At 48.1% G+C, this 22233-nt stretch overlaps 2 protein-coding genes across 4 annotated transcripts in view; one reads left to right on the top strand and one right to left on the bottom strand.

The window, feature by feature from the left end:
• Positions 1 to 13958, top strand: part of SH3GLB2 (SH3 domain containing GRB2 like, endophilin B2) — a 47268-nt gene extending 33310 nt beyond the window's left edge. For both annotated transcript variants that reach the window (XM_061604379.1, XM_061604378.1), the window contains 5 exons: positions 4868 to 4891; positions 7332 to 7421; positions 8370 to 8470; positions 10011 to 10278; positions 12301 to 13958. In XM_061604379.1, coding sequence (XP_061460363.1) covers positions 4868 to 4891; positions 7332 to 7421; positions 8370 to 8470; positions 10011 to 10278; positions 12301 to 12408 — 591 coding nt within the window. In that variant the 3' untranslated portion in view covers positions 12409 to 13958. The remainder of the gene's footprint in view (positions 1 to 4867; positions 4892 to 7331; positions 7422 to 8369; positions 8471 to 10010; positions 10279 to 12300) is intronic.
• Positions 13959 to 14671: 713 nt separating this feature from the next.
• The window catches only part of NUP188 (nucleoporin 188), a 51818-nt gene continuing 44256 nt past the window's right edge, over positions 14672 to 22233 (bottom strand). For both annotated transcript variants that reach the window (XM_061604526.1, XM_061604527.1), the window contains 7 exons: positions 21425 to 21562; positions 20702 to 20776; positions 19721 to 19930; positions 18750 to 18881; positions 17316 to 17386; positions 16075 to 16204; positions 14672 to 15401 (listed from right to left, as the gene is read on the bottom strand). In XM_061604526.1, the coding sequence (XP_061460510.1) occupies positions 15231 to 15401; positions 16075 to 16204; positions 17316 to 17386; positions 18750 to 18881; positions 19721 to 19930; positions 20702 to 20776; positions 21425 to 21562 (927 nt within the window). In that variant the 3' untranslated portion in view covers positions 14672 to 15230. The remainder of the gene's footprint in view (positions 15402 to 16074; positions 16205 to 17315; positions 17387 to 18749; positions 18882 to 19720; positions 19931 to 20701; positions 20777 to 21424; positions 21563 to 22233) is intronic.

The following is a 22233-nucleotide window of genomic DNA, read 5'->3' as shown; positions in this document are numbered from 1 at the left end:
TTGAGTGGAGAAGAAGCCCCCATCAGGGTTGCCCCGAGTTGTATTCAGTGCTAGTCCTGCCCAGAGTAAACCCATTGAAATTAAGCAGCATGGCTAACTTGGATCTCTTAATTTCAGCGGATCTACTGTTGAGTAGGGAGGGGGCAGGAATTTGATCCAGTTTACATATAAATAGGAATTGGTCAAATTAGCGCTTTCCAAAACGATATACCCTTCCCAGTTTGCACTTACTTGAATTTTGCAATGCAGATCTCCAAACAAACGGTGTTACAAAAATGCACATAATAGGGGAAAGTGCATAAAAATGAGTATTTTGGTGACAACATACGAAATTGCATTATATGATGGGGAACTGCATGCAGAAATGTGTTTAGTAGAAGAGATTTGTGCTGACAAATTTTCAGGAGGATTTAATGGGGGGGAAAGCCCAAATTGCTGCAGGAATGGGAAGAACTGAATTTAAGACGGGGGGGGGGGGAAGGAGAAAACTGCAATTGGCAGAGCCTTCCATCCCTACTCTTGAGTAGGACTGGCATCAGATATTATCACCTGTCACTTTTGGAGGGGCATCTACAGCCTTCCCCAGACACCAAGGCAGTGCCACAGGTGGGCACCTCTGTGGACCTTGGATCCAGCTCGCCCTCAGTCTGCTCCTCTCGTCATAGCTGCCACATCTGTTGGTACGATGGGCTTCTCACACGCACTCACACTTAGGCTGATCATAATCTCGGCACCCATCCCGTAGGGTTTGGCTATGGCCCAGGAAAGAAAGGAGCATGCCATCACTTGGCTAGATTCTGTCTGTGGGCTGCAGTCCTAGTGTTCACGCACGCACTGAACGCCGCTTCATTTTCATTTGCTGCTCTGTGCTTTCCTGGCGGGCTGTCTGAGCAAACTGGCTGGCAGTTGTAGCCTTATTTTCCTTCCTCCCTCTTCTCACTACAAGGAACTGCATGAAATTTGGTTCTGAAGCTTCTTTTCTCTACAGCTGCACAAGGGGTGGTCTCCACTGTTGTCCTAAATCCTGGAAATGCAAGGGAAGGACATTGATCCTCTCCTCTAATTACCTTTTTTTAAAACAAAAAACGAAAAAAACCCAGCCCATCCTCTTATCAATCTGGTGGGTTTTGAAGCAGACGCCTCTGCCGTCCCTTCATTTTTTAAAATCGGTTTTTATTTTGCACAATAAGCGTGATCAATGAACGTGCAGAAGGTTGCATGCAATGCTGAATGCAAAGTTAAAAAAAGAACTTCCTCTCTAATTGGCATAACAGTGCTATCGGGCGACCTCTCTGACAAGACGTATGCGATGTAGGAGGTTGATAAGGTGCCCTGTGTTTATTCACAAAGGTTAAAACCAGGAGCCAAGCTGCGTCAAAGGGATCTCGTTTCGCTTCTCCATTTGTCACCCGCCGGTGATGTGTAAGGTGTTCAGACGGAGCCAAATTGCAACCCTTGGCCTGCCAGCCTTTCTTTGAAGGGCCCCGAGTGGAATTCCAAGTCTGCCTTCCCTTCACGTTGGGGCATTTATATGCCACACGCATGGCATATATCACCTACCAACTTGGCGAACCCTCTGCCTTGTATGCAAAAAATCCTTTGTCTGTTTTGATTGGGCGAGAGTGATTCCTCCAGTCTTTGTGCCTTGCAGCTCGCACCAGTTTGAGCCGATTGTCCCAGTGGGATGAGATCAGGACAGGGTTTGGGAAGGTGTCGACCTCAAACGCTTTGTTGTGCACGGCGTTTTGCAAGCCCTGCTGTTCAGCTGGCCTTAGGTGCTTGTGAGCTCCGTGCACAGTTTTGCGTGCCCTGGAGATCAGTTTGTTGTCAGCACTTTCCGAGCCCATTGCACAGCCCCAGCTTGACTTGCCCTCCACATCGGACATCATACCTGGTGTCGGGTGTCAGGCAGACGGGCATTGGCTTGGGCAAAGCAGCCTACAGGTAGAGAGCGGCAGATTTGTCAATTTGGGTTCTCTCAGCGTCTCAAATTCGCAATCTTAAATTCAGTTCTCCACATTTCTGCAGCAACTTGATTTTTTTATTTTTAAAAAACCTCCGCATGAAAATTTTCCAGCATTTTAGTGAGAATTTCCCCTAATAGACACATTTTCTATAGGCAGTTTTGTCTACTGTACGCATTTTTTTGCAAGCAGTTTCTCCTAATACAGTGCAGGCTTGTATGTTCCTTTCACCAGTATGTTCATTTTTGTGCACCCTTTCCCCTAATATTTGCATTTTTGCAAAGATTGCTTAGTTGGAGAACGGCACTACACAATTTGAATTAATGTGAATTTTGAAGGGTGGCTCTGTTTCTGTGCTCAAGTTGTTTCGGAAAGTGTGAATTCAATAGATTCGGCTTGAAATGCAAACAGAATTTAATTTCTCACCCATCCCTGCTCACAGGCAAAATGCAGAAGGTTTGCAGGCTTAAGTAAGCCAGAGGGCTGCAGCTTTTCCACTGCTGCTACAGAGTTTGGAGGGCTTCTTTTTCTCCCTCCCCCCAAAAATTGAAAGCAGCAAGAATCCTGTCTGCCTTTACACCACCAGGGCAGACCTATCAGCAAGGTTTTGCTAATCTCCGCACACCTCAAATCTCTGTCCTGGGCTGACTTGCAGGGTGATATGCTAAAATGGAAGCTGTGGTGACTGATGAAATTCCATTGGCTATTTCCAAGTGGCCATACACTGAATTAGTGGCTGTTTGAAAACCTGGGGTTTGGAGGGGTGTATTTTTGTGTGTTAAGCACACACACACCCTTGCAAAGCATCAAGACCACCCAAACCTTGGAACTGGGACCCTTAAGATGTTGCACCCACCCTATCTTAAGATAAATATCCTGCCCTCTCCGGATTCTTCACAAGCCAGGGTGCGGAGCGGAATGGGCTGCCCTCTGCAAGGAACCAAGGGTGTTAGGAAGCCTTGAGTCAGCTGATTTTCCTGTGCACCTTCATCTGCTGCTGCTAAAACTAAATGTAATAAATAAATCATCAAAGATCCTAGTGAACAGACATCCTAACTCTTAAATTGTTACATCAGCCAGTTCATCACACACACCCTTTCACTGGAATGTTTTATTTATTGAGTTTATACCCGGCCCATCCTGTTGAAGGAGCCTAGGGCAGCAACTTGCAACACTCTAACCCAATAGGATCAATTTCCAATATTATTGAAACACAGCCCATATTGAGCAGGGGGCTCTGCTGTGCGGGGGAGAAATGCCAGAGACCCCCTTCTCTGGAAAGTGGTATCTTTTTCTTTCCTCCTCTCTACCCCTCAGCTCCAAACCTTTCCTGGCCTGTACTTGCATTTGCTGTGTATGATGTGTTGCATTTTGTGTGTTGATTCCCCACCTCTGAGCCAAATCCCGGGAGACGTGAGCAGACAGCCTTGCTATGCCCCAGAGCGTCCTGGGTTTGCAAAGAGGGGAGGCCTTACATGGCTGGTAACAAATCTAGGAGATGGCCTTGGAAGATAGTTGGGCAGGATGCAGTGACTTGACTGCGAGCAGTCTGGGAACAGACTTGTTCTCTGTGCTCCCATCTGTATAATGGGTTAATAATGACCTTTTTCTTTAAAAAAAAACTTTTAAAACTTATAATGTGTCACTTGTTTTCACAAATATGAGACAATTGGAGAAGAGATTCCTTATGATCTACCAGAGACAAGACCAGAATCTAGTAATACAATCAGTCCGTGCGACACTGGCTTTCCTTAAGAGATTGTAGGAATGAAACGCTCTGACCATCCACATGGCTGCTTTAATATTTAAGACTGATTACAGTAGCCACATTTACAGCACAGCGTGGCCTCTGTAATTTCGCAGTTGTGTAGCAGTTGCACACACAGCGTCTCTGGACTTCTTAGAGAAGCCTTGTCATGTGAGCTAGTTGGCATATTAGAGATGGCTGTGGTTGAGAGAGGCGCCCTACCTAGTTTCCTGGGTCACTTCCACAATGGAGCGGAGATCCAGACTCCTAGTGGGTGGGGCACCTGCTCTGCGTGCAAAAGGTCCCAGGTTCAACCCCCAGCATCTCCAGTTAGGGCTAGGGAAAAAGACTCCTGCCTGAAACCCTGGAGAGCCACTGCCGGTCAGAGTACACAATACTGAACTAGGTGGACTAGTGGTCTGACTCAGTATAAGGCAGCTTCCTGAGTTCCTGTTTAAACTCAGAACCATGAGGACTAGAATCTTACTTATTTGGGGGGAAGGTCCATTGCTCAGTGGCAGAGCACCTGTTTTGCATGCAGAAGGTGCCCAGGTTCAGTCGCCAGTATCTCCAGGTAGGGCGGGGAATGTCCCATCCGAAACCCTGTAGAGACACTGCCAGTCAGTGTAGACGCTATTGAGCTAGAGGGACCAGCAGTTGTTGTTGTTGTTGTTATTTGATTTAGATCCCGCCCTTCCTCCCGGCAGGAGCCCAGGGCAGCAAACAAAAGCACCAAAAACATTAAAACATCATAACAACAAACTTTAAAGCACATTAAAAAAAAAATCTTCAAAAATGTTACTTTAAAAAAAACTTTCAAAACATCTAAAAACATTTTAAAAAGAAGGCTTAAGAACATCTTAAAAAGCAGTTCCAGCACAGGTGCAGACTGGGATAGGTCTCAACTTAAAAGGCTTGTTGAAAGAGGAAAGTCTTCAATAGGTGCCGAAAAGATAGCAGAGATGGTGCCTGTCTGATATTGAAGGGGAGGCATTGCTGTCTGCTCTCGTTGCCCCTGGGGGGGGGGCTTTTTGTTCCCGGCAGTGTTCTGTGATGCTCCTTTGCTGGTGCTGACCGACGGCTGTTTCACTGTGGAACGTTGCTTTTTGATGTCTCCCAATGCTGACCTTTCCTGTTTGCTCTGTGGCTCCGACAGCTTTGGAGTGACGAGGTGGAAAAAGTAAGTATTGCCAGTCTTCGGGCCCTCCCCATTCCTTGCCTAGAAAATGTCCACAACGGCGAGGATGAATTTTATGGGGAAGGGGCCGTTAGCTCGGTAGTAGAGCATCTGCCGTGCATGCAGAAGGTTCAGTCCCCACCGGCATCTCCAGATAGGGCTGGGGAGACTCCCTGCCTGAAACTGTGGAGAACCCCTGCCAGTCAGTGTAGACAGTATTGAGCTGAATGGATCAATGGTCTGACTTGGTGAAAAGCAACCATCTATGTTCCTATTTAATTCAGCCCTTTATTCAGGACCATGAGGACTAGAATCGCTATTTTTAGGGACAACGTCCACGATGGCGAGGATGGATTTTATGGAGAAGGGGCTGTTAGCTCAGTGGCAGAGCATCTGCCTTGCATGCAGAAGGTCCCAGAGTCAATCCCAGTATCTCCAGTTAGGGCTGGGAGGGTCTCCCTGTCTGAAACGGTGGAGAGCGGCTGCCAGTCAGTGTAGACCAGAGATGGGCACCTTTTTTTCAGCCCAAGGGCCTCATTCCATTCTAGGCAACCTTCCAGGGGTCATATACCAATGGCTCCACATATGAGGAATCTTCTGCTTTGGTGTGTCCCTAGCAAACTTAATGGTCAGCTGCAGGACCCAGCATTTCCCACAATGCATCAGAGCATCACTCTAGCTTTGAGGGAAATTCAAACGATAGCTCCCAGCAGCCTGTTGCTGCCCCCTGCTGGCTGTCTTCTTTTTATTATTTTTAAAGTGGGTCCTGTTGGGCTCATGTCAGTTACCCGAAGATGCTTCATGCTGGTGCCAGTTCTGGACAGCAAAGCTGTGTTTGTCCTTAAAGCATTCCTGCCCCCTCCCGAGCTGGAATGGTCCCTGCGACAAAGCTCTCCATGATTCAGAATCTTGAGAGTTTGGGCTGGGTTACAGGCAACCGCCGGCCCACACTTCTCGTGGACCTGTTGGGTGCTCAGCACTTTGGACAGCTCATTGCAAGTTGGGACTAAAACGCGAAGCAGATTCACTGCCCCACTGACATTGGAGCCAGCGCTCTCCGCTGCTGGGAAGATTTTGAGAGCGTGGGGAGTGAAAATTAGACCCTAAAAAGCTACCTCCAACAGTGGCCATTTCCCTTTTCTTGGAGTCCAACAGAACAAAAACCTTCAGTCTCAATTTTCCACCCAGCAGGACTGTTAAACTCAGTGTTTTTTTTTGTGAGCATGTGACTGTACTCACAGTTACAGAGTACCGTCACCTTTTTTTTTTCTTGGCTGCCAACGGCAACCATTTTGTCCTGGCGCCCACGGGTTTATCAAGCATGAGTGCCAGCACCTCAGTTTTTACCCCAAAAGAGCATGCGTTGAACTCGTATTTTTGATCCACAAGGATGTAAAAACTATACAACTTAAATTTATTTAAAGTAGCCGCAGCATGCAATGTACAGAAAACAGAAAATCTGCCAATGATCTGTCGTACCCAAAGCCCTCTGAAATGATCAAATACGAATTCCATCTGAACCTCGCTAACGAATGAGCCTGCTGACTCTATCTCTGGGATGGATGATTCTTCCATTCACATTAGGGGTGATTATTATTATTAATAATAATTTGATTTATTGCCTGCCCTTCACCCTAAGCTTCCAGGAGCAGGTTGCAACAATTTAAATGACAACATTAAAAAAAAACGTTTAAAACAAATGTCAGTCCTAAGGATCAGGTGGCTCCTCAAAATATAAAGTTCTGGTGATAAAAGCCAGGGTTAAGAGGTGCATCTTCAGTATATGACAAAAACTATACAGTGAAGGTTCGAGGCACACGTCTGTGGAGGAGGGAATTCCACAACTTAGGGGCCGCCACACTTAAGGCCCTGCCCAGGCCACCCCCACCTCTGGAACTTCCGAGGGTGACGGAACTACCAAAAGGGCCCCCTCTGCCGATATCGACACCAGAGAGGGTCTGTAGGGAAGGAGGCGGTCTTTCAGACATTTGGGGCCTAAGTTGTTTAGGACTGTAAAAGCTAACGAGATCACCCAGAAGCAAGCTGGCAGTCAAGTTTGACAAATGTGTGTTCAGCTTGTTCATTGAGTCCTTTCCTGTTGCTTCCTGGACCCTCTGTGATAGGTGTAGGGAAGCTGTTTCAACCCAAGGGCCACATTCCTCCATAGGCAACTTCCCGGGGGCCACATCCCAGTAGCAGGCAGGGCCAAAGGCAAAAGTAGGCCAAGCAACAGATGTGCCTTTGGGCTCCATTCCAGGCATGCAAGAGCCAGATGTTCCCAGACGTTTGTGTACATGCAGACACCACTCCATCCGGGCGAAAGCACTTCAGGAGGGTTTGGTGCAAGGCCCAGGGAAGGGTGTGGTTGGGGAGTGCCCCGAGGGCCACCTTCGGCCCCTGGGCCTGAGGTTCCTCAACCCTGTTCTCTCTTCTTGTCTCACAGGCAGAACATGAGCTGCGACTGGCCCAGACGGAATTCGACCGGCAGGCAGAAGTGACTCGCCTCCTCCTGGAGGGGATCAGCAGCACGCATGTGAGTCTCCTCCAGGGAAGCCTTTGGGGGCACGTGGTTGGGGGTGAGGCCGTAACTCAGTGGCAGAGCACCTGCTTGGCATTCGGAAGGTCCCAGGGTCAACCTCCAGGTAGGTTGACCATGTCCCCTGCCTGAAACCCCTGGGGAGCTGCTGCCAATCAGTGCAGACAGTACTGAGCTAGATAGACCAACGGTCTGATTCAGCATAAGGCAGCTTCCTTTGTGGCTAAGAAGAGAATTATCCAGCTGCACAGAGCCACCACTGAAAAGACCCTGTACCTGTTACCTGCCAATCTGATTGCCACTAGCCATGGGCCATAGACCAAGGCCGCTGACTCTGCTCTTAAGACTTGGGCATATCCATATGGCCTTAGGGGGAGTTTTTTTAATTGACTGCACACAAAATAATTATAAGCAACATGATGCCCTTACCCACATCACAGTGCCGCCTTGGGGAATCACTTTGGATCCCAAGCCCTGCGCCCGACTTACTATCAACTTTTGGTGTCTAATAAGAACATCAGAAAATCCCTGCCGGATCAGGCCCAGCGTACTCCAGCCTCCTGTTCTCACTGTGGCCAACTAGATGCCCCAATGGGAAGCCCACAAGCAGGACTTGAGCGCGACAGCAACTCTTTTCCCCTTTGTGATTCCCAGCTGGTATTCAGAGGCATGCTACTTCATTCGGAGGAAATAGAACAAGGAGGGTTTTGTGATCTTGGTTACCGGGTAGGATATTCACTGGGCGAAATAAATTAAGAACATAAGAAAGAGCCCTGCAGGATCAGGCCAGCGTCCCATCTAGTCCAGCATCCTGTTCCACAGCCACCAACCAGATGCCCCAACAGGAAGCCTGCAACCAGGACCCAAGCCCAGCAACACTTGGGCTAATAAAGTCCCTGAACCCCACGGCCTTGCCTGATGGGACTTCTCTTCTTCGCTCCTCAGGTCAATCACCTGCGCTGTCTCCACGAGTTTGCTGAAGCTCAGGCCACGTACTATGCCCAGTGCTACCAGTATATGTTGGACCTCCAGAAGCAGTTGGGCAGGTAAGGGCTTGTCCAAACGCCACACATCCACTTGACCGCTAAGGTCACAGACTCACCAGACCTTTCAGGTGCTTTTATGCCACTTGTAAAACCGTCGTGGCTTCCCCAATAGAATCCTGTCATCTGTTAAGGGTGTTTGGAATTGCAGCTGTGGGAGGAGTTGGCTACACTTCCTGAGGATTATCTGGGGGGAGCCGTGTCTGGCTGTGCAACCGTCTCGGGTCCTTTTGCCTGGCTGGCATGTGCCTTTGAACTGCGATGATGCCTCTTGGCTGCCTGAACGGAAGATGGCGGGGGTGTGTGTGTAAAAAAAACACTTCAACAACCCTGTGACTTCTTTCATAGCTGAAACGTCGCCTACTGCACAAATATTAGTTGCGTCCATTGCTCCTACTTTTTGCCTGTGGCTCTGCCCAGCACTAGCGTGCAGGCACCGAAGGGTTGACCCCAAGGGGAGTGCAGCCCTTGGCCTGGAAGAGGTCTCCCTCACCTGCTTATAAGAGCAGGTTCAGTGAGTTTTGCTGCTGGAGAAAGGCTGTTCATTGGCTGTTCTTTTATGTCTGTTCTCTTCCACGCTTCAAGCTCCAGAGGGGAAATGTAAGTAAAAGATCAAAGGCAATCTGGGAAATTGAGAGCATTGTGGGGTGGGATCCTTGTTGGGTTGCGTTGTTGCACTGCGAACAGAGCAGTCGAAATACTTTCACCTTCTCTAATGACAAACGGAAAAAGAAATCCTGAGCGAAATGCACACCGGAGGCATCCTGCTGAACAGCTTTTTTTCTGAGCGTGTAGCTGCTTCTAAATCAGGCAGTGCTAGTTGTTCCCCACATTACAGCGGCCCAGCTGGCCTCTACCAGAAGCGAGGCATTTAGTGTTGACCACGGGTTCCCAAACTGTGGTCCGTGGACCACCAGTGGTCTGCAAGCTTCATTCAAGTGGTCCACAGCATGTCTGTGGATTTGCAGTTGAAAACGGGAGACGGTACATCGATCTCACTGAATATTCATATTTATTTTTAATTAGTAGTAATTGTTGTACTACTGTTTGAACTGATGTGGCTACCTTAGGCAGAAGAATCATGAAGAGGTCTGGCAAGACTCTCAAAGTGGTCTGGGGGGGGGGAGACTTTGGGAACTGCTGATGCAGACGGTCCCATGCTGTGGAAACGCTTTTGCAGCAGTTTTGGCAGGACCCCTCCTCGCTTTTGATTTTCAGGCCTCTCTTTGGGGACCTCTTTTTGTGCCAACCGGCCTTTGCAGCCGTTTAATGTTTATTTTTGATTGGCCAGTCACCTTAATGATGATCTACATTTTTTTAAAAAAAATAATAAAGGGGGTGTTCTCACGGTGTATACCGCCTTGACATTTTATGATGTGGCTGCTTGGGTTCACTGGAGAGGCCTTCTTGTGTGTTCCCCACATTTACAGAAGTAAATTGGATTGGATTAAAATTTCTTTTATTAAAAAAAATGATGAAAAAATAAAATGGGTCCTGGGCTAGGGCCTGATCCTCTCTCATTCTCTCTCTGCCTCTTGTGAAGGCTTCCTGGAACATTTGTGGGCAATGCGGAGTCCACCTCCCCTCCGCCAGCCACCGCCTCCCCCACTGCCACTGCTGCCGGCACTGGCCCAGCCGTGCCCACCATTCCAGTGGTGCCCACCGTCGTTGGAGCCCCCAACTCTGCCCCTGCTGTTGAAGCATTGAACCCCAGCGATGTGAAGCCCCCAGCCAGCGGGACGCGGAAGGCCCGGGTCCTCTATGACTATGACGGATCCGACAGTACGGAGCTCTCCCTGCTTTCGGATGAGGTTGGTGCTCTGTCTCCCTCTCCTTTTTCAGGGAAGTGAAACTCCTACCAAATAGTGGGACTTAGGGAAGCCCTGTTGCTCAGTGGCAGAGTATCTGCTTTTGCATGCAGAGAGTCCCAGCTACAATCCCCAACAGCGTCTCCAGGTAGGGCTGAGAAAGTCTCCTGTTCTGAAAGCCTGCTGCCAGTCAGTGTACGTAATACTGAGAGTCATGGTCTGACTAGGTGTAAAAGCAGCTTCCTAAGTTCCTATTTATTCAGAACTATGAGGACTAGACTCTTAACAAAGGCTCCTGCCTGAAACCCTGGGCAGCCACTGCCCGTCAGTGCATGCGCTACTGACCGGTAGTCTTGACTCTGTATAAGGCAGCTTCCGTTATTCCTACAATTTGTGCACTTCCACATTTAGATTGGTATTATTTATCCTGTTAATTGTCACCAGGGTTCAGTACTACCTATAACTGTTTGGTATGAATTTTTGCTTAAAGCATGGTTAAAGAGAACTTGCATGCTTTCCCCCCACAAGTTTTCCCAAATGTCAGTTGGGACACGCTTTCCTATGTTTTGCACCCCCTTAATCCTAAATCCCTTTACTTACTCCATATGATATTTTTGGAGTAATTGCTATGTCTTTGATGATGATGGTCTTTGTTTTTTAATTTAATTTTTGTTTTAAATCCCACCTTTTCTCCAAGATGCTGAAGGTAGTTTACATAGTTCCCCATCTCCCACTTTTATTCTCACAACATCCCTGTGAGGTAGATTAGGCTGACTGGCCCCAAGGTCAGCCAGGGAGCTTCCTGGCTAAGTAGGGGATTTGAACCCTGGTCTCCTTTCTCCCTTGGTTTGTGATTCATTCTGAATTAATTTATTAAGTATCATATTTGGAAACCCAATCACTTGATTCAACCGAGTCCTTATTCCACCACTTCGTACTATTTCACACAGCACATAGTCAAACAATGGAGTTTGCTCTCACAAGAGGCAGTGATGGCCACCACCTTCAATGGCTTTAAAAGAGGATTAGAGAAAAGGCTATCACTGACTACTAGCCATGATGGCTTTGCTTGCAGGTCTTGTTTGTGACCTTTAGAGCTGCTCTCCAGGGCCGAAGGAACTTCAAAGGCAGATGACAAAGTGAAATTGCCAAGTTACAAATGCAGCAAGAGGGTCATTGCTATCACTTGTGGCCTGAGCGTAGACAAAGGATTTTTAGCAGATTCTGTCTGTCAGTTGGCCTACCAGTGCCAGCATCTCTGCGTTGTCAAAGTTTTGTGAATTGCTGTAGCGAAGTAATTATCATTGTACTGTTCTGTGTTTGATCTCACTTTTTACAGTCCGTGCCACAAACCATAAGTGATTGTATGCCTGCAGTTCAGGATAACACTTCACGCATCTGATGAAGTGTCCTGTAGTCCACAAAATGTTGTAGACCTTAAGATGCAACAAGACACCTTGTCTTTTATTTAAATAGTGTGCATCTCACGTGGGGATGGGGAATGTGAACCTTGTCAGGCCAATGGGCCAGGTCCTTCTCTCCTGGCCCCTGCAGAGCCAACTGGGTGGGGCTGCCTGCCCATCAGTCACATGATGACATAGTGACATCAGGTGATGCTGCCCTTTGAAGCCCCGCTGTCAGGCCTTCAAAGCACAATGTTTGGAAGCCCTTTTGTAACTAGCCCAGCGCTGCTGTTTGAACTTCTGGTTTTTAAAGAACAGTGCAGGGCAGTTTTAAACATGGCTTTCAAATGGCCTTGCACTGAGCAGGCTTTAACTCTTCACCCACCAGCTGATGACCAGGGAGTTCGATCCTGCTCAGTTTGGCTGCATGTGCCAGTTCTTCACATTAGCTCCCCATTGGAGTGTTGCCAGCTGATTTGGCAGGTGGGTGTTTTTTTAAATGGCTTTGTGGGGCAAATTTCACCCAACAATTGATGTAGAGGGAATCTGGCAGGCAAGATTGGTCTGCAGGCTGGCGGTTCTGCACCCCTGATCTAACATGTTGCCTGTGTCTGTCTCTTAGATGATCACTGTGTACAGTCTCCCAGGGATGGATCCAGACTGGCTCATAGGAGAGAGAGGCAATAAGAAGGGCAAGGTCCCGGTGACCTACTTGGAACTGCTCAGTTAAGCTCTCCTGGGGAGGAGGACTCTCCAAGCAAGTCGTACCCTCCCTGTGTCCTGACCTATTTTTATTTTTTAAGAGGCTGCTGACCTCTTCATCCGAGACCATTTTGCTCTCTTCAGGGTCAGATTTTTTTCTCACCTTGTTTGGATTAAGGCACAGAAGTGGTGGCGGTGGGAGTTGCTCCGCTTTTTCCGAGGTTCCCAAGATTGAATCTGTCACCCGTTCACACCATTGGCTTTTGAAATTTGGGGAAAATGTGCATTGGGATCCCCTCTACAGTCTAAACCCTCTACTGCACTATTTTTGGGTCAAACAAAGTGGACTTTCTAGAAGTCAACTGCATCAGACTATCTCCCTCTGCCTGTTGCTTTACTAATGGTTCTTGACTCTCATTTTTTTGTCTCCTATAGCCATATTATATATTCTACTAAAGGCAGGAATGTGGTGGCTTATTGCCCCTTTCAAGCTAAGCCTTCAATTCCCCTGGCATACATGAATGTTTTAATGAACTGCCAGCCAACAGGGAAAAGAATGAGCTTTAGCGATCCCACTGAATCACTTAGAGCCTCTTAGAAGGTAAAATTCTCTGATTTCCCATTTTTCTTTTAGGTTCCACCCAACAATTGATGTAGAGGGAATGCCAATGAAAGTGAGACAAAACCCACAAGGGATGAAGGGGTAGCGAACAGCCTTGGTCTGGCTGAATGGTTTAAAACTCTTTAGGTGTTGTTTCTAAGTTTATTCATCTCTCTCCTATTGCAAGAGAACATTCTGCCTTTCGATAAACTCCATTGATCATTCCCACGTACCTGTTAAACTGGCAAGGCTTGATGGGGTGAGTCTTTTAATCATAGATGACCAATCATTTTCTCAAAATGTTTTGAGAAACTGTCTCATCTTGGGCTGCTTGTCTCTTCTATTCCAACTTGCATACCCAACAGTGATAAGGATGGTGTAATGGGGAAAGGCATTCTGCAGCAGCAGCAGCTGATCCTTACTTGGGGCTTCCTCTAGCTCTCTCACCTGGCCCAGGTACTGAGTAAGCCATATTTCTTTCTCTGGAGGCAAGAACCAGTCTGAGCAAATGTACTTTTCTTTTTCAAGGACAGAGCTTAGTACCAATAAACCCTCCATCAGCTGCAACTGGGCAGACCCTTCTTGGCTGGCTTCTTTTGTGCTTTGAACTTTTTTCTCCTGAGCCTTTGTGGTTTAATCCTGATGTAATGGATTCCAAGCACTTCCATGTGATTGACTTTTGCCAATTAAACATCTAGCCTGCACTTTTCTCTGACTTGGCTCTCTTTGGTGGGCGTCATTTCTCTCTCTCACCCCAGCTCCAATTTACAGAAGGTCATACATCAAACTAGAGCTCAGATTCTTATAAGGACACTGCTTGCGTTATCTTTAAGTGGCAAATCAGAATTCTGATGGGTATAGGAATCCTGCCCTGAAGAGGCTGAGCGCTAGGTGTAAAAAGCAATTATTTCACTTTGGCTAGGCATATTTTGAAGGCCCCTTGTGAGAAAGGAGGCTAAACTAGTGGTCAGGCTTATGACTGAGGAAGAAGATAGAATGAAAGAACAGAATACCCTTCCCATACCTGGTGCTTTCCAGATGTTTAGGACTTACGCCTAGGGTGATGGGCATTAAACTTCTGGCAGGTACCAGGCTTGGGAAGAGTAGCTTAAAAGCATCCAACTGTCAAACAGAAATAGGGCACAAGGCCTGGTTTGATTTGGAGTTGGTGAAAGCATCGCCCTGCACATTAAATGTTCAGTATTGTGTGTGAACTAAGCTATGGTTTGTTTGAACATACGAACTCTAATCATGGTTTGTTTTCAGCACAAGCAGAAGCCATGGTTATCATGGCTTGGTGATATGTTGAAACCCAATAGCCTTGCTTTAGCCACAGTTTGATTGGCCTGGACCCTCAAGCCCGAAGCTGACCATGAGGGCAAGAGGAGATGAGAAATAAACCATGGCTCAGGGTTAGGCGCAAATGCAGCCATTATCACTCAGTGGCTGTTACACCTGATGGAAGGCAGACAGCCGAGTGCTCCTCAACCTGGTGAGTAAAATATCATGCAGATTTAATGTATCTGCATCTATATACATACGTTGCATCTGCTAGGGAACAATCTGTACAGCGCATTGCAAGAAGACCCAGCGCTTTATGAATTACTTTACACTGAAGGGCTGCTGAATTAATAAAACACAGCAGCATAGCATTTATTAAACTCAAGAAATGCTGCATTCCAACCAGCACTTAGAAATGTGTTTTTTAATCAGTATAAATAGGAAACAAGTAGTACAAAAAAAGTGAGAGACCAAAGTAATGGAATTCTGACTTTAAAACTGTCTTGAACGAGGAGGAGAAGTGGGAAGGTGGAATCCACCTTTTAAAAATATCTCACCTCCGCTTTTAGAACCTAAGCAGCAGTAACTGGTCCATTTCGTGAAACTTAAACACCACTTGAGAGATGGTTTCTGTGCCCACCTTCATCCTTTGGCTGAGCTTCATCAGTGACAGGCTGCATTTTTATACCAACAAATTAATGCCCAAATCCAGGGGGGAAGGGGGCACTTCAAAGTCAGCCTCTCTCCATCCTTCCCAAGCTGTGCAAGAGCTATAAAAAGGGAATCAGTTCAGCAACTACTAAAGGCCAAGCCAGATTTACTTGTGACATAGACAGAGCTTGTTTTGGCTGCATGAGGCAACGCTTTTAGACCAGAGACTCACTTCTTCCGTCTGCCAGGCGGGGGTGCCCAGCCAGAATCTGATGGAAATGAACTCGCTGGGAACTCTTGAAACGGTGCATGGAATCTTATCTCTGCACGTGCCTGACAAAGGCCTGGACCAGCTGGAAGAGAGGCTCTTGGGCTTCCGGACCAAGCTTGGAAGAGGACTTCCCTTGGGAAGAGGGGAGAACCCCGCCAGCCGGAGACGAGGGGCCGCCCCGACGGAAGTAACGAGACAGACTGGAGAGGAGAGTGCTCTGAGAATACGACAGACAGGGCAAGTTAAAATCCCATGTATGGCAGACACTATTTGGAAGAGGGGGGTTTACCTGAAGCTCTATTTATTTGATTTATTACCCGCAACTCTTTGGAAGACAAACATTGAAAACAGTTTAAGAACAGGGTGGGTGTCGGGTGTCAAAGGCCAGGGTAAAGAGGTGCATCTTCAGCATTCGGCAAACACTGTATAGCAAAGTTGCCCAATACACTTTTGTGGGGAGGGCACTCCACAGCTTAAGGGGCTGCCACAGAGAAGGCACTCCCCCCCCCACTTCTGAGGGCAGTGGAACTACCAAGTGGGCCTAAGGGCTTTAAACATGAATATCAGCACCTCAGATTGGGCCTGGAACTGGCAACCCACGCTGCTGTTTTACAATGGTTAGACGAGATCTAAATGGAACCCCAGGCAGTAATGTGGCTCCTGCATTCTGAACCTGTTGCCGTTTCCAAGGGCAGCCCCCTGTAGAGTGTATTGCAATAAAGTGGAACAGTCACCCACCCCTATCTGTAGAGGAAAAACATGAACTTCAATGGTGTGTGCTGAACTTTATGAATGAACATTGACATCAGTAGACATGAACACAGCAGTATAGTTTGGGCTGTAATTATTTGGTGTGTGTGTGTTTTAATACAAGCATCTAAGCTACTTACCAGCTCAGAGCTGAGCTCCTGTTTCATGCGCTGTTTGTCTCGTGGGTGCACAGCTGGGTCTTTCAGGTACCGGACAGCCTGAGAGATGAGCAGATAGAAACAGTTTTCCATTGTAAACATAAGGAGAGACCTGGAGGAGGGAAGAGGTGGCGTTAAAAAAAAAAAGTACTAGCGAAATTAGTAGCAAGTCTGGCATCATAGGTGCTGTGTCACTCCCAGGTACATCGCAACACAGATCCGATATTTAGGTGGGCAACTGGTCATGTGGAGGTACATTCTCACTAGTGGAGCCTGTCTGCCATCCCCCCCCCCCGGTTAGTCCTTTAAGTTGAGCAGAGCTGCTGAAAAATCTGTAGGTATCTCTCTGTGTCACAATGGTTAACAAGCAAATCCAAAAAGTTACACATGCAAGTTCCTAAGAACACAGCAAGCGACAGAGCCAATGAATGAACGTCTGAGCCTGGCCGTTCCCACCACCCAATTCTCTTCTCCCAGCTACTCTGCTGTGAACCCACCATAATGACATTTCAACTGGGGGGGAGAGATCTCCCCCGGGATGTACTACCAGCTGAGACAGGAAGCGAACTGAGCCTCAGCAAGAGGGGAGGAGCAACAGGAAGCAAACTCATGTATAATAAGCACAGAATATAAATCGGGACATCCATCCAGTTGTGGCATTAGTAAGAGCAAACTTGCCCAACTTAAGACTAGGAGAAGGGAGAGAAGAGGCCACAGCTTAGTGGTAGTGGAGGCATTCTGCAGGTAGAAGGCCACAGGCCCTATCACAAGCATCTCCGTTAAAAAGGAGCCAAGGGAAAAGGACACCTGCTTCAGATCTTGTAGAGAGCTGCTGTCCATCAGGAGAGATGGCACTGAGCTAGATGAAAGCTGACTCCGCATAAAGTAGCTTCATCTGACTTGCAGCTTGGTTAATCCCATCTTGAACATCTAATGTAGATTTTTAACCCTCAGGCAGCACCTATGATTTTAAGCACCCCTGGAGGTGCTAAATTATAAGTACTGCTGTTGGGTTATTAGCTATGTCTCTGGGGTTTTTAAAAAACTTAATAGGCCATGTCTCAAGCACCAAAACGTCTCTAATGAACAGAACTCAGTTTCTGACCTCCAGAAAGTTGCAGGCAGAAGGTTGCCTAGAATTTTAAAGGCATGTTACAGGGGAGTGCCACACCTCTGGTTCCTTGTCCACAAGGCAATAAAAACAACTACTGTATGGTGCTTACTTGAGAGTCTTGTTTTCCTCCTGCGTAGCTAGCCCTGCACTCACGGTGAACGGCTCCTTCTTCTTATCCAGCTTTGGGAAGAAGGGGAAAAAAGATGTGTTATATTCAGAAATAAAGACTGGCTGAGAAGGTGGTTAGCCAGAACTTGGCATATTCTGCAATCCCATACAAGCACAGAACTCAGAATCAAACACAGAATTCAGCTTTCATTCAAAAACAAAAAAACCTTGTAGGCCTGTTAAGTTCCAACAGAGGTAAGAGTGGTGGGTCTCTCTTCTCCCTGCATGTCATCAATCTGGGGAAGGGAGCCCAGACTGCTGATCTAGCTAACGGTGGACAGAGAAGCAGCTCTGGAAAAAGCCTACTGCTACAGAGCAGGCGGTGGGTTGTACGTTTCCAGTGAAGAGGTAACACTTACTCTGACTTGCATGCCCCTGTCTGTGGAGCAAATAGAAGGCGTAACCGGTCTCAGGATAGAGTTGAGCTTTTATTTTAAACACACCCTGCTAGCCCTTGTGCCTAGACCCAGGCTTCAAATATAGGACTGAGGGAGGCTCCTCGCATTGACGGGCAACCGTATGCCTTCATTTGCATAGCCCCACCTCCAAAGCGAGGAGGAGCAATCCACTCCTGGGTAAACCCACACACACACCAAAAGGGGGGGGGGGACCAACACCTGTCCCTACCTTGAAGGTGGGGAATCTCAGACAAGATTCTCAGAAGGCAACCTTAACTGGGAGGCAGGCTCACAAGGGAGAAGACAGTCCCTCACACCGCCTGGCCCTAAACCTGTCCCAGCCTTCCTTCCCCCGACAACCCACTCCTTTTCTCTGTCTTTCAGTGCAGTAATCCTTGTTGTCATGAGTGCACAAAGTGCAGAGAAAGGGCTGCAGCTCGAGCGGTATTCTTTGCAAGCACAAAGTCCCAGGTTCAGCTCCCAGCAACTCCAGGCGTGGCTGGGAACTTCCCCCTGCCTGAAACCCTGGAGAGCCGCTGCCAGTCAGAGTAGACAGTACTGAGCTAGGCGAACTAATGGTCTGATTCAGTATAAGGGAGCTTCTTACTTAAATCATCCCTTTATTTAGAACAATGAGGTCTGGAATCTTACTTCATTTGGGGGAAAGAGTAATAGCTCAGTGGCCTACTTTGCATGCGGAAGGTCCTGAGGTCAATCCCCATCATCTCCAGGTAGGACCGGGAGAGACTCCCTGTGTGAAATCCTAGAGAGCTGCTGCTGGGCAGGACAGTCATTGCTGAGCTAGATGGGTCACTGGTCTGACTCAGGCAGGTTCCCAGTAGGGATACAGAAGCCCTTGTTTCCTGGCCTGTGGCCCATCACCGCCCCCTTTCTTAAATTCCATGGGACTTAGCACATCTCACCCCCATTCCCTGCTCCTTTTTAGAAAAAGAGCTCTGGCTCCCTCTTATTCTTACCTCCGCAAGCATGTTGAGGGCCACATTGACCGTAGCCAGGAGGGTCCCAAAGGAGGGGGCCACTTCAGAATCGAAGGCCGGAGTAGTAAAGCTCAGCATGAAAAGGATGCTGTACTCAGCAAGGTCCAGCGACTGCAATTTAAAGCAAGATCAGGTCAAAAGCTAAGTAAGTCCAGTCATCTCAACAGGCCATATAGCCTTTTGGTGGCAATCAGAGGTGGAACAGAAGGATTTCACTATCTATTTATTATTAAATTTGTATCCCACCTTCTTGCCAAAGGAGCCCAGGGCAACAAACATATCAGTAACACAATTTAAAACTTCTGAAAACAACCACCTGCTCTCACGGTTAATAATTTCAGGGTTGCCCAGAAACAGACCCTTCAGCCATGAAATGCCTAGGTAGGCAGGAATGTTTTAAAATCCCTCCTAAAAGTAAATAATGAGGCTAACGGACACACCTTGCTAAGGAGGGCATTCCACAAATCGGGAGCCGCCACCCTGATGCAGGTCACTGCCAACCCAGGCAGCCCCCAGTGGTGGAAGATAATGTGGAAGGAGAGAAACATCCACCGGCCACACGTCTCAAGCCTCACAATAAGAGGCTTAGTTTCCAACTTTTTAGTACAACCCTTTAGGCCCACAGGCAACATTTGGATTTCTAAGTGAGGGCCATTGGCGCCACCCCCTCTAATCACTTCTCTCCCCCAGATCAGCACACACCTTCCCACACGAAACACGAGCCTTGGAAAGAACATAAAGCTGAAGGAGGAAGTGAGAAAGAGTTGCTCTTCCTACTTCCTCTTTCAGCTCTATGCCCTTTTCAAGGGAGAAAAAAGGTAGCCACACCCCCGCCAGCACATGACAAAGGGAGCAATGAGTGAGTGCCCCCAAAGGCTTTGTGAGCACCAGGGGAAGACCTCATCAAGGGCACCGCATTGGGCTTTTCCTCCCAAGCACATGGCTTGTACCTGATCAAGGAGGATTTGGCAGATGTCTGGGGTGAAGTGGCGCAAGGCAGCCAGAGATTTGCTGAGAATTTTCAGGAGGCTGTACTGCACTGTGCGCAGAGCCCTTTGCTCGGCAGCCTCCGTCTCTGGGCTCGGTGGCTTGGTGGAGGCCTGCGGGGGACGCTGGACACGAGGCATGACAGCTGACGGGAGGGACTCTCCGTTCTTAGTCTGAAAAATAACTCCTGTCACGTGGAGGCAGGAACACGGAGAGAGGAGAATGGAATACATCCCCTCCCCCTTTGGCATGCAAACTAGTACCAGTACCGAAGATGTTTGCCCAAGGTAGCCTGTGCTTTGCTCAGATTCAGGACAGGCTGGAATACTGCCAGTATCCCTGACCCTCAAATTCCTAACCCCTCCAACAAGACATGGAAAGCACTGGCAGTGACAAAATCAGGATCTCTCCTAGTTCCTCAGATATGCTAATGCTACAATCAAAGGGTGGCGTCCAACAAAGTTTTACTCAGAGAAGACCCACTGAAATGAATGGACCCACGTAAGCCGTGTTCGTTAATTTCAAGCGGCCTTCAGACCATAGCCTGGGACCCTTGTTGGAAGATGTTGCACTGCCCAAATCTGGATGTTTGAGACAGGCACAGTTCTTGTTAGTCCTAAGCTTTGTTATTTGGCCTTGAGACCAAAATCCCTTGATTAGAATCTGTATATTAGTGACCCTAGTGGAGTAAGGTCTTCAGGACTCCTGCTGTTACTGCTGGCAGTGATGTGTGTGTGTGTGTGTGAGTCTCTCTCTCTTTCTCTCTCGAGTAAATTCAAGAGCAATCCAAGTTATTTTGTAAATATTTCTAAGTGCAGACCAGAATGTTGGTCCCTCATTCAATCCTGAGAGTCCCACTTGCGCAGCCTGAAGTGGTATAGCCCAACCTCAGGACTTATCTGGTCACGTCAGTGGAAAGGGCCCGCCTTCTCCAGGCTCCTCACCTGCAGGTAGTGCTGGAGCACTTTGCGGCTGTGCAGAAGCGAGGTGCAGGCCTGGCACAGGTAACAGAGGTTCACCTGAAACAATGCAAGAGAAACACTCCTGTAAAAAATATTCAGATAAATAAAAAAAAGCAAGCCAGCAGTCTCACTGGGAAGGCAGACCCCAAGAACCCGAATTCTGCTTTCAGATGGCTGCCTCTCAACCTCAATTTCCCACCTGTAAAATGGGTACGATAGTAAGAAGCTTAACATCAAAGTAGCACATGGAAAAGCCGCTGCCTGGAAGCCTGCAGAGATGTGGCCAGTCACAGAGTAGAAAAGGGGCAAGGAGCCCGTGGTCTTCTGGACGGTTTTGGACTCCAGCTTCCATCAGCCACAGCCAGCGTGGCCAACAGGAAGGGATGAAGGGAGCTGCAGTCCAGCAACATCCGTAGGGCTGCAGGTTGCCCACCCCAGCACAGACAGAACTGAGCTAGCTGGACCAGTCGCCCGACTCTGTATAAGGCAGCTGCCTACATAAAGCATGTTAAAGGGACTTCGCCAACGATGAAACAGGTCCCGGCCTTCAAATGCTTTCCTTGAATGCACCACAACACTTTGAAAGATTCGACAGCCTTTCTTCCAGCAGGCTCCATGGCTACAACAGGAGCGCAGCAGCCAGTGGCAAGCAGGCTCCCCCAGGAGGGTGAAATAGGAACACAGAGATGGCACAATCCTCCTCACCTGCACGTCTCTCAGGAGTTGAGGCAGGTGGAAATGCCATTCCTTCATGAAGTTTGAAAGCTGGAGAATGAACCCAACAGTGTGATCGGCTTCTTCGAAGCAGGCCAAGCTCTGTACTGTCCGGACTGCATTCAGGCACTGGGAAGTGGAGGGAAAGCGACTTTAGAGCAGGAACCTCCCTCCTTCTCTCTGCCTTTCAGTGCAGGCCCTGGATAGTCCGTGCATGGAAGAAGTGTGTGGAGAAACCAAAGCCCCAGGAATGCTGAAACTTCTCCACCGTCTACCACCCACCTACAAAGACATCCCATCTCCCACCTCTTGCAAAATCATACCCCACTTTCTCCTTTCTCAACAGGGCAAGCTACTTGGGGCAGGGGTCATTTATTGCTCCATGCACAAGCAAGGAAGCACATTATTTGTGTGTCTGACCTCCCTGCTGTGTGGGTTATTTGTATGTCTGTTAGGAACACGCTGTTTGTGTGCCTGTTCACTCTGCTGGGAGAGATCCTGCTCCATCTGGTCCACGCTGCACAAGGGGAGGACCTTCCTCCTTCTCCTCCTCAACTGGGTTCCTTGCCCGCCCTTCACTGTTGGGTCCCAGGGGTGGGTTACAGCAATTTAAAATGCAACATTAAAAACAGTTTAAAACAAATTACATTCACAGGGATAAGGTGGGTCCTGAAAAACAGATTAGCTCTCAAGTGTCAAAAGCCAGGGGGTAAAGAGGTGCATCTATATAACTATAACTACATATTGAAGGTGTCAGACACACCTCTCTGGGGAGGGAATTCCACCACTTAGGAGCTGCT

Source organism: Rhineura floridana, chromosome 20, assembly GCF_030035675.1.
Source record: "Rhineura floridana isolate rRhiFlo1 chromosome 20, rRhiFlo1.hap2, whole genome shotgun sequence".
NCBI classification, from domain to species: Eukaryota; Metazoa; Chordata; class Lepidosauria; order Squamata; family Rhineuridae; genus Rhineura; species Rhineura floridana.
The sequence above is the reverse complement of the archived record's forward strand: the minus strand, read 5'-3'. Positions and strand labels throughout refer to the sequence as shown.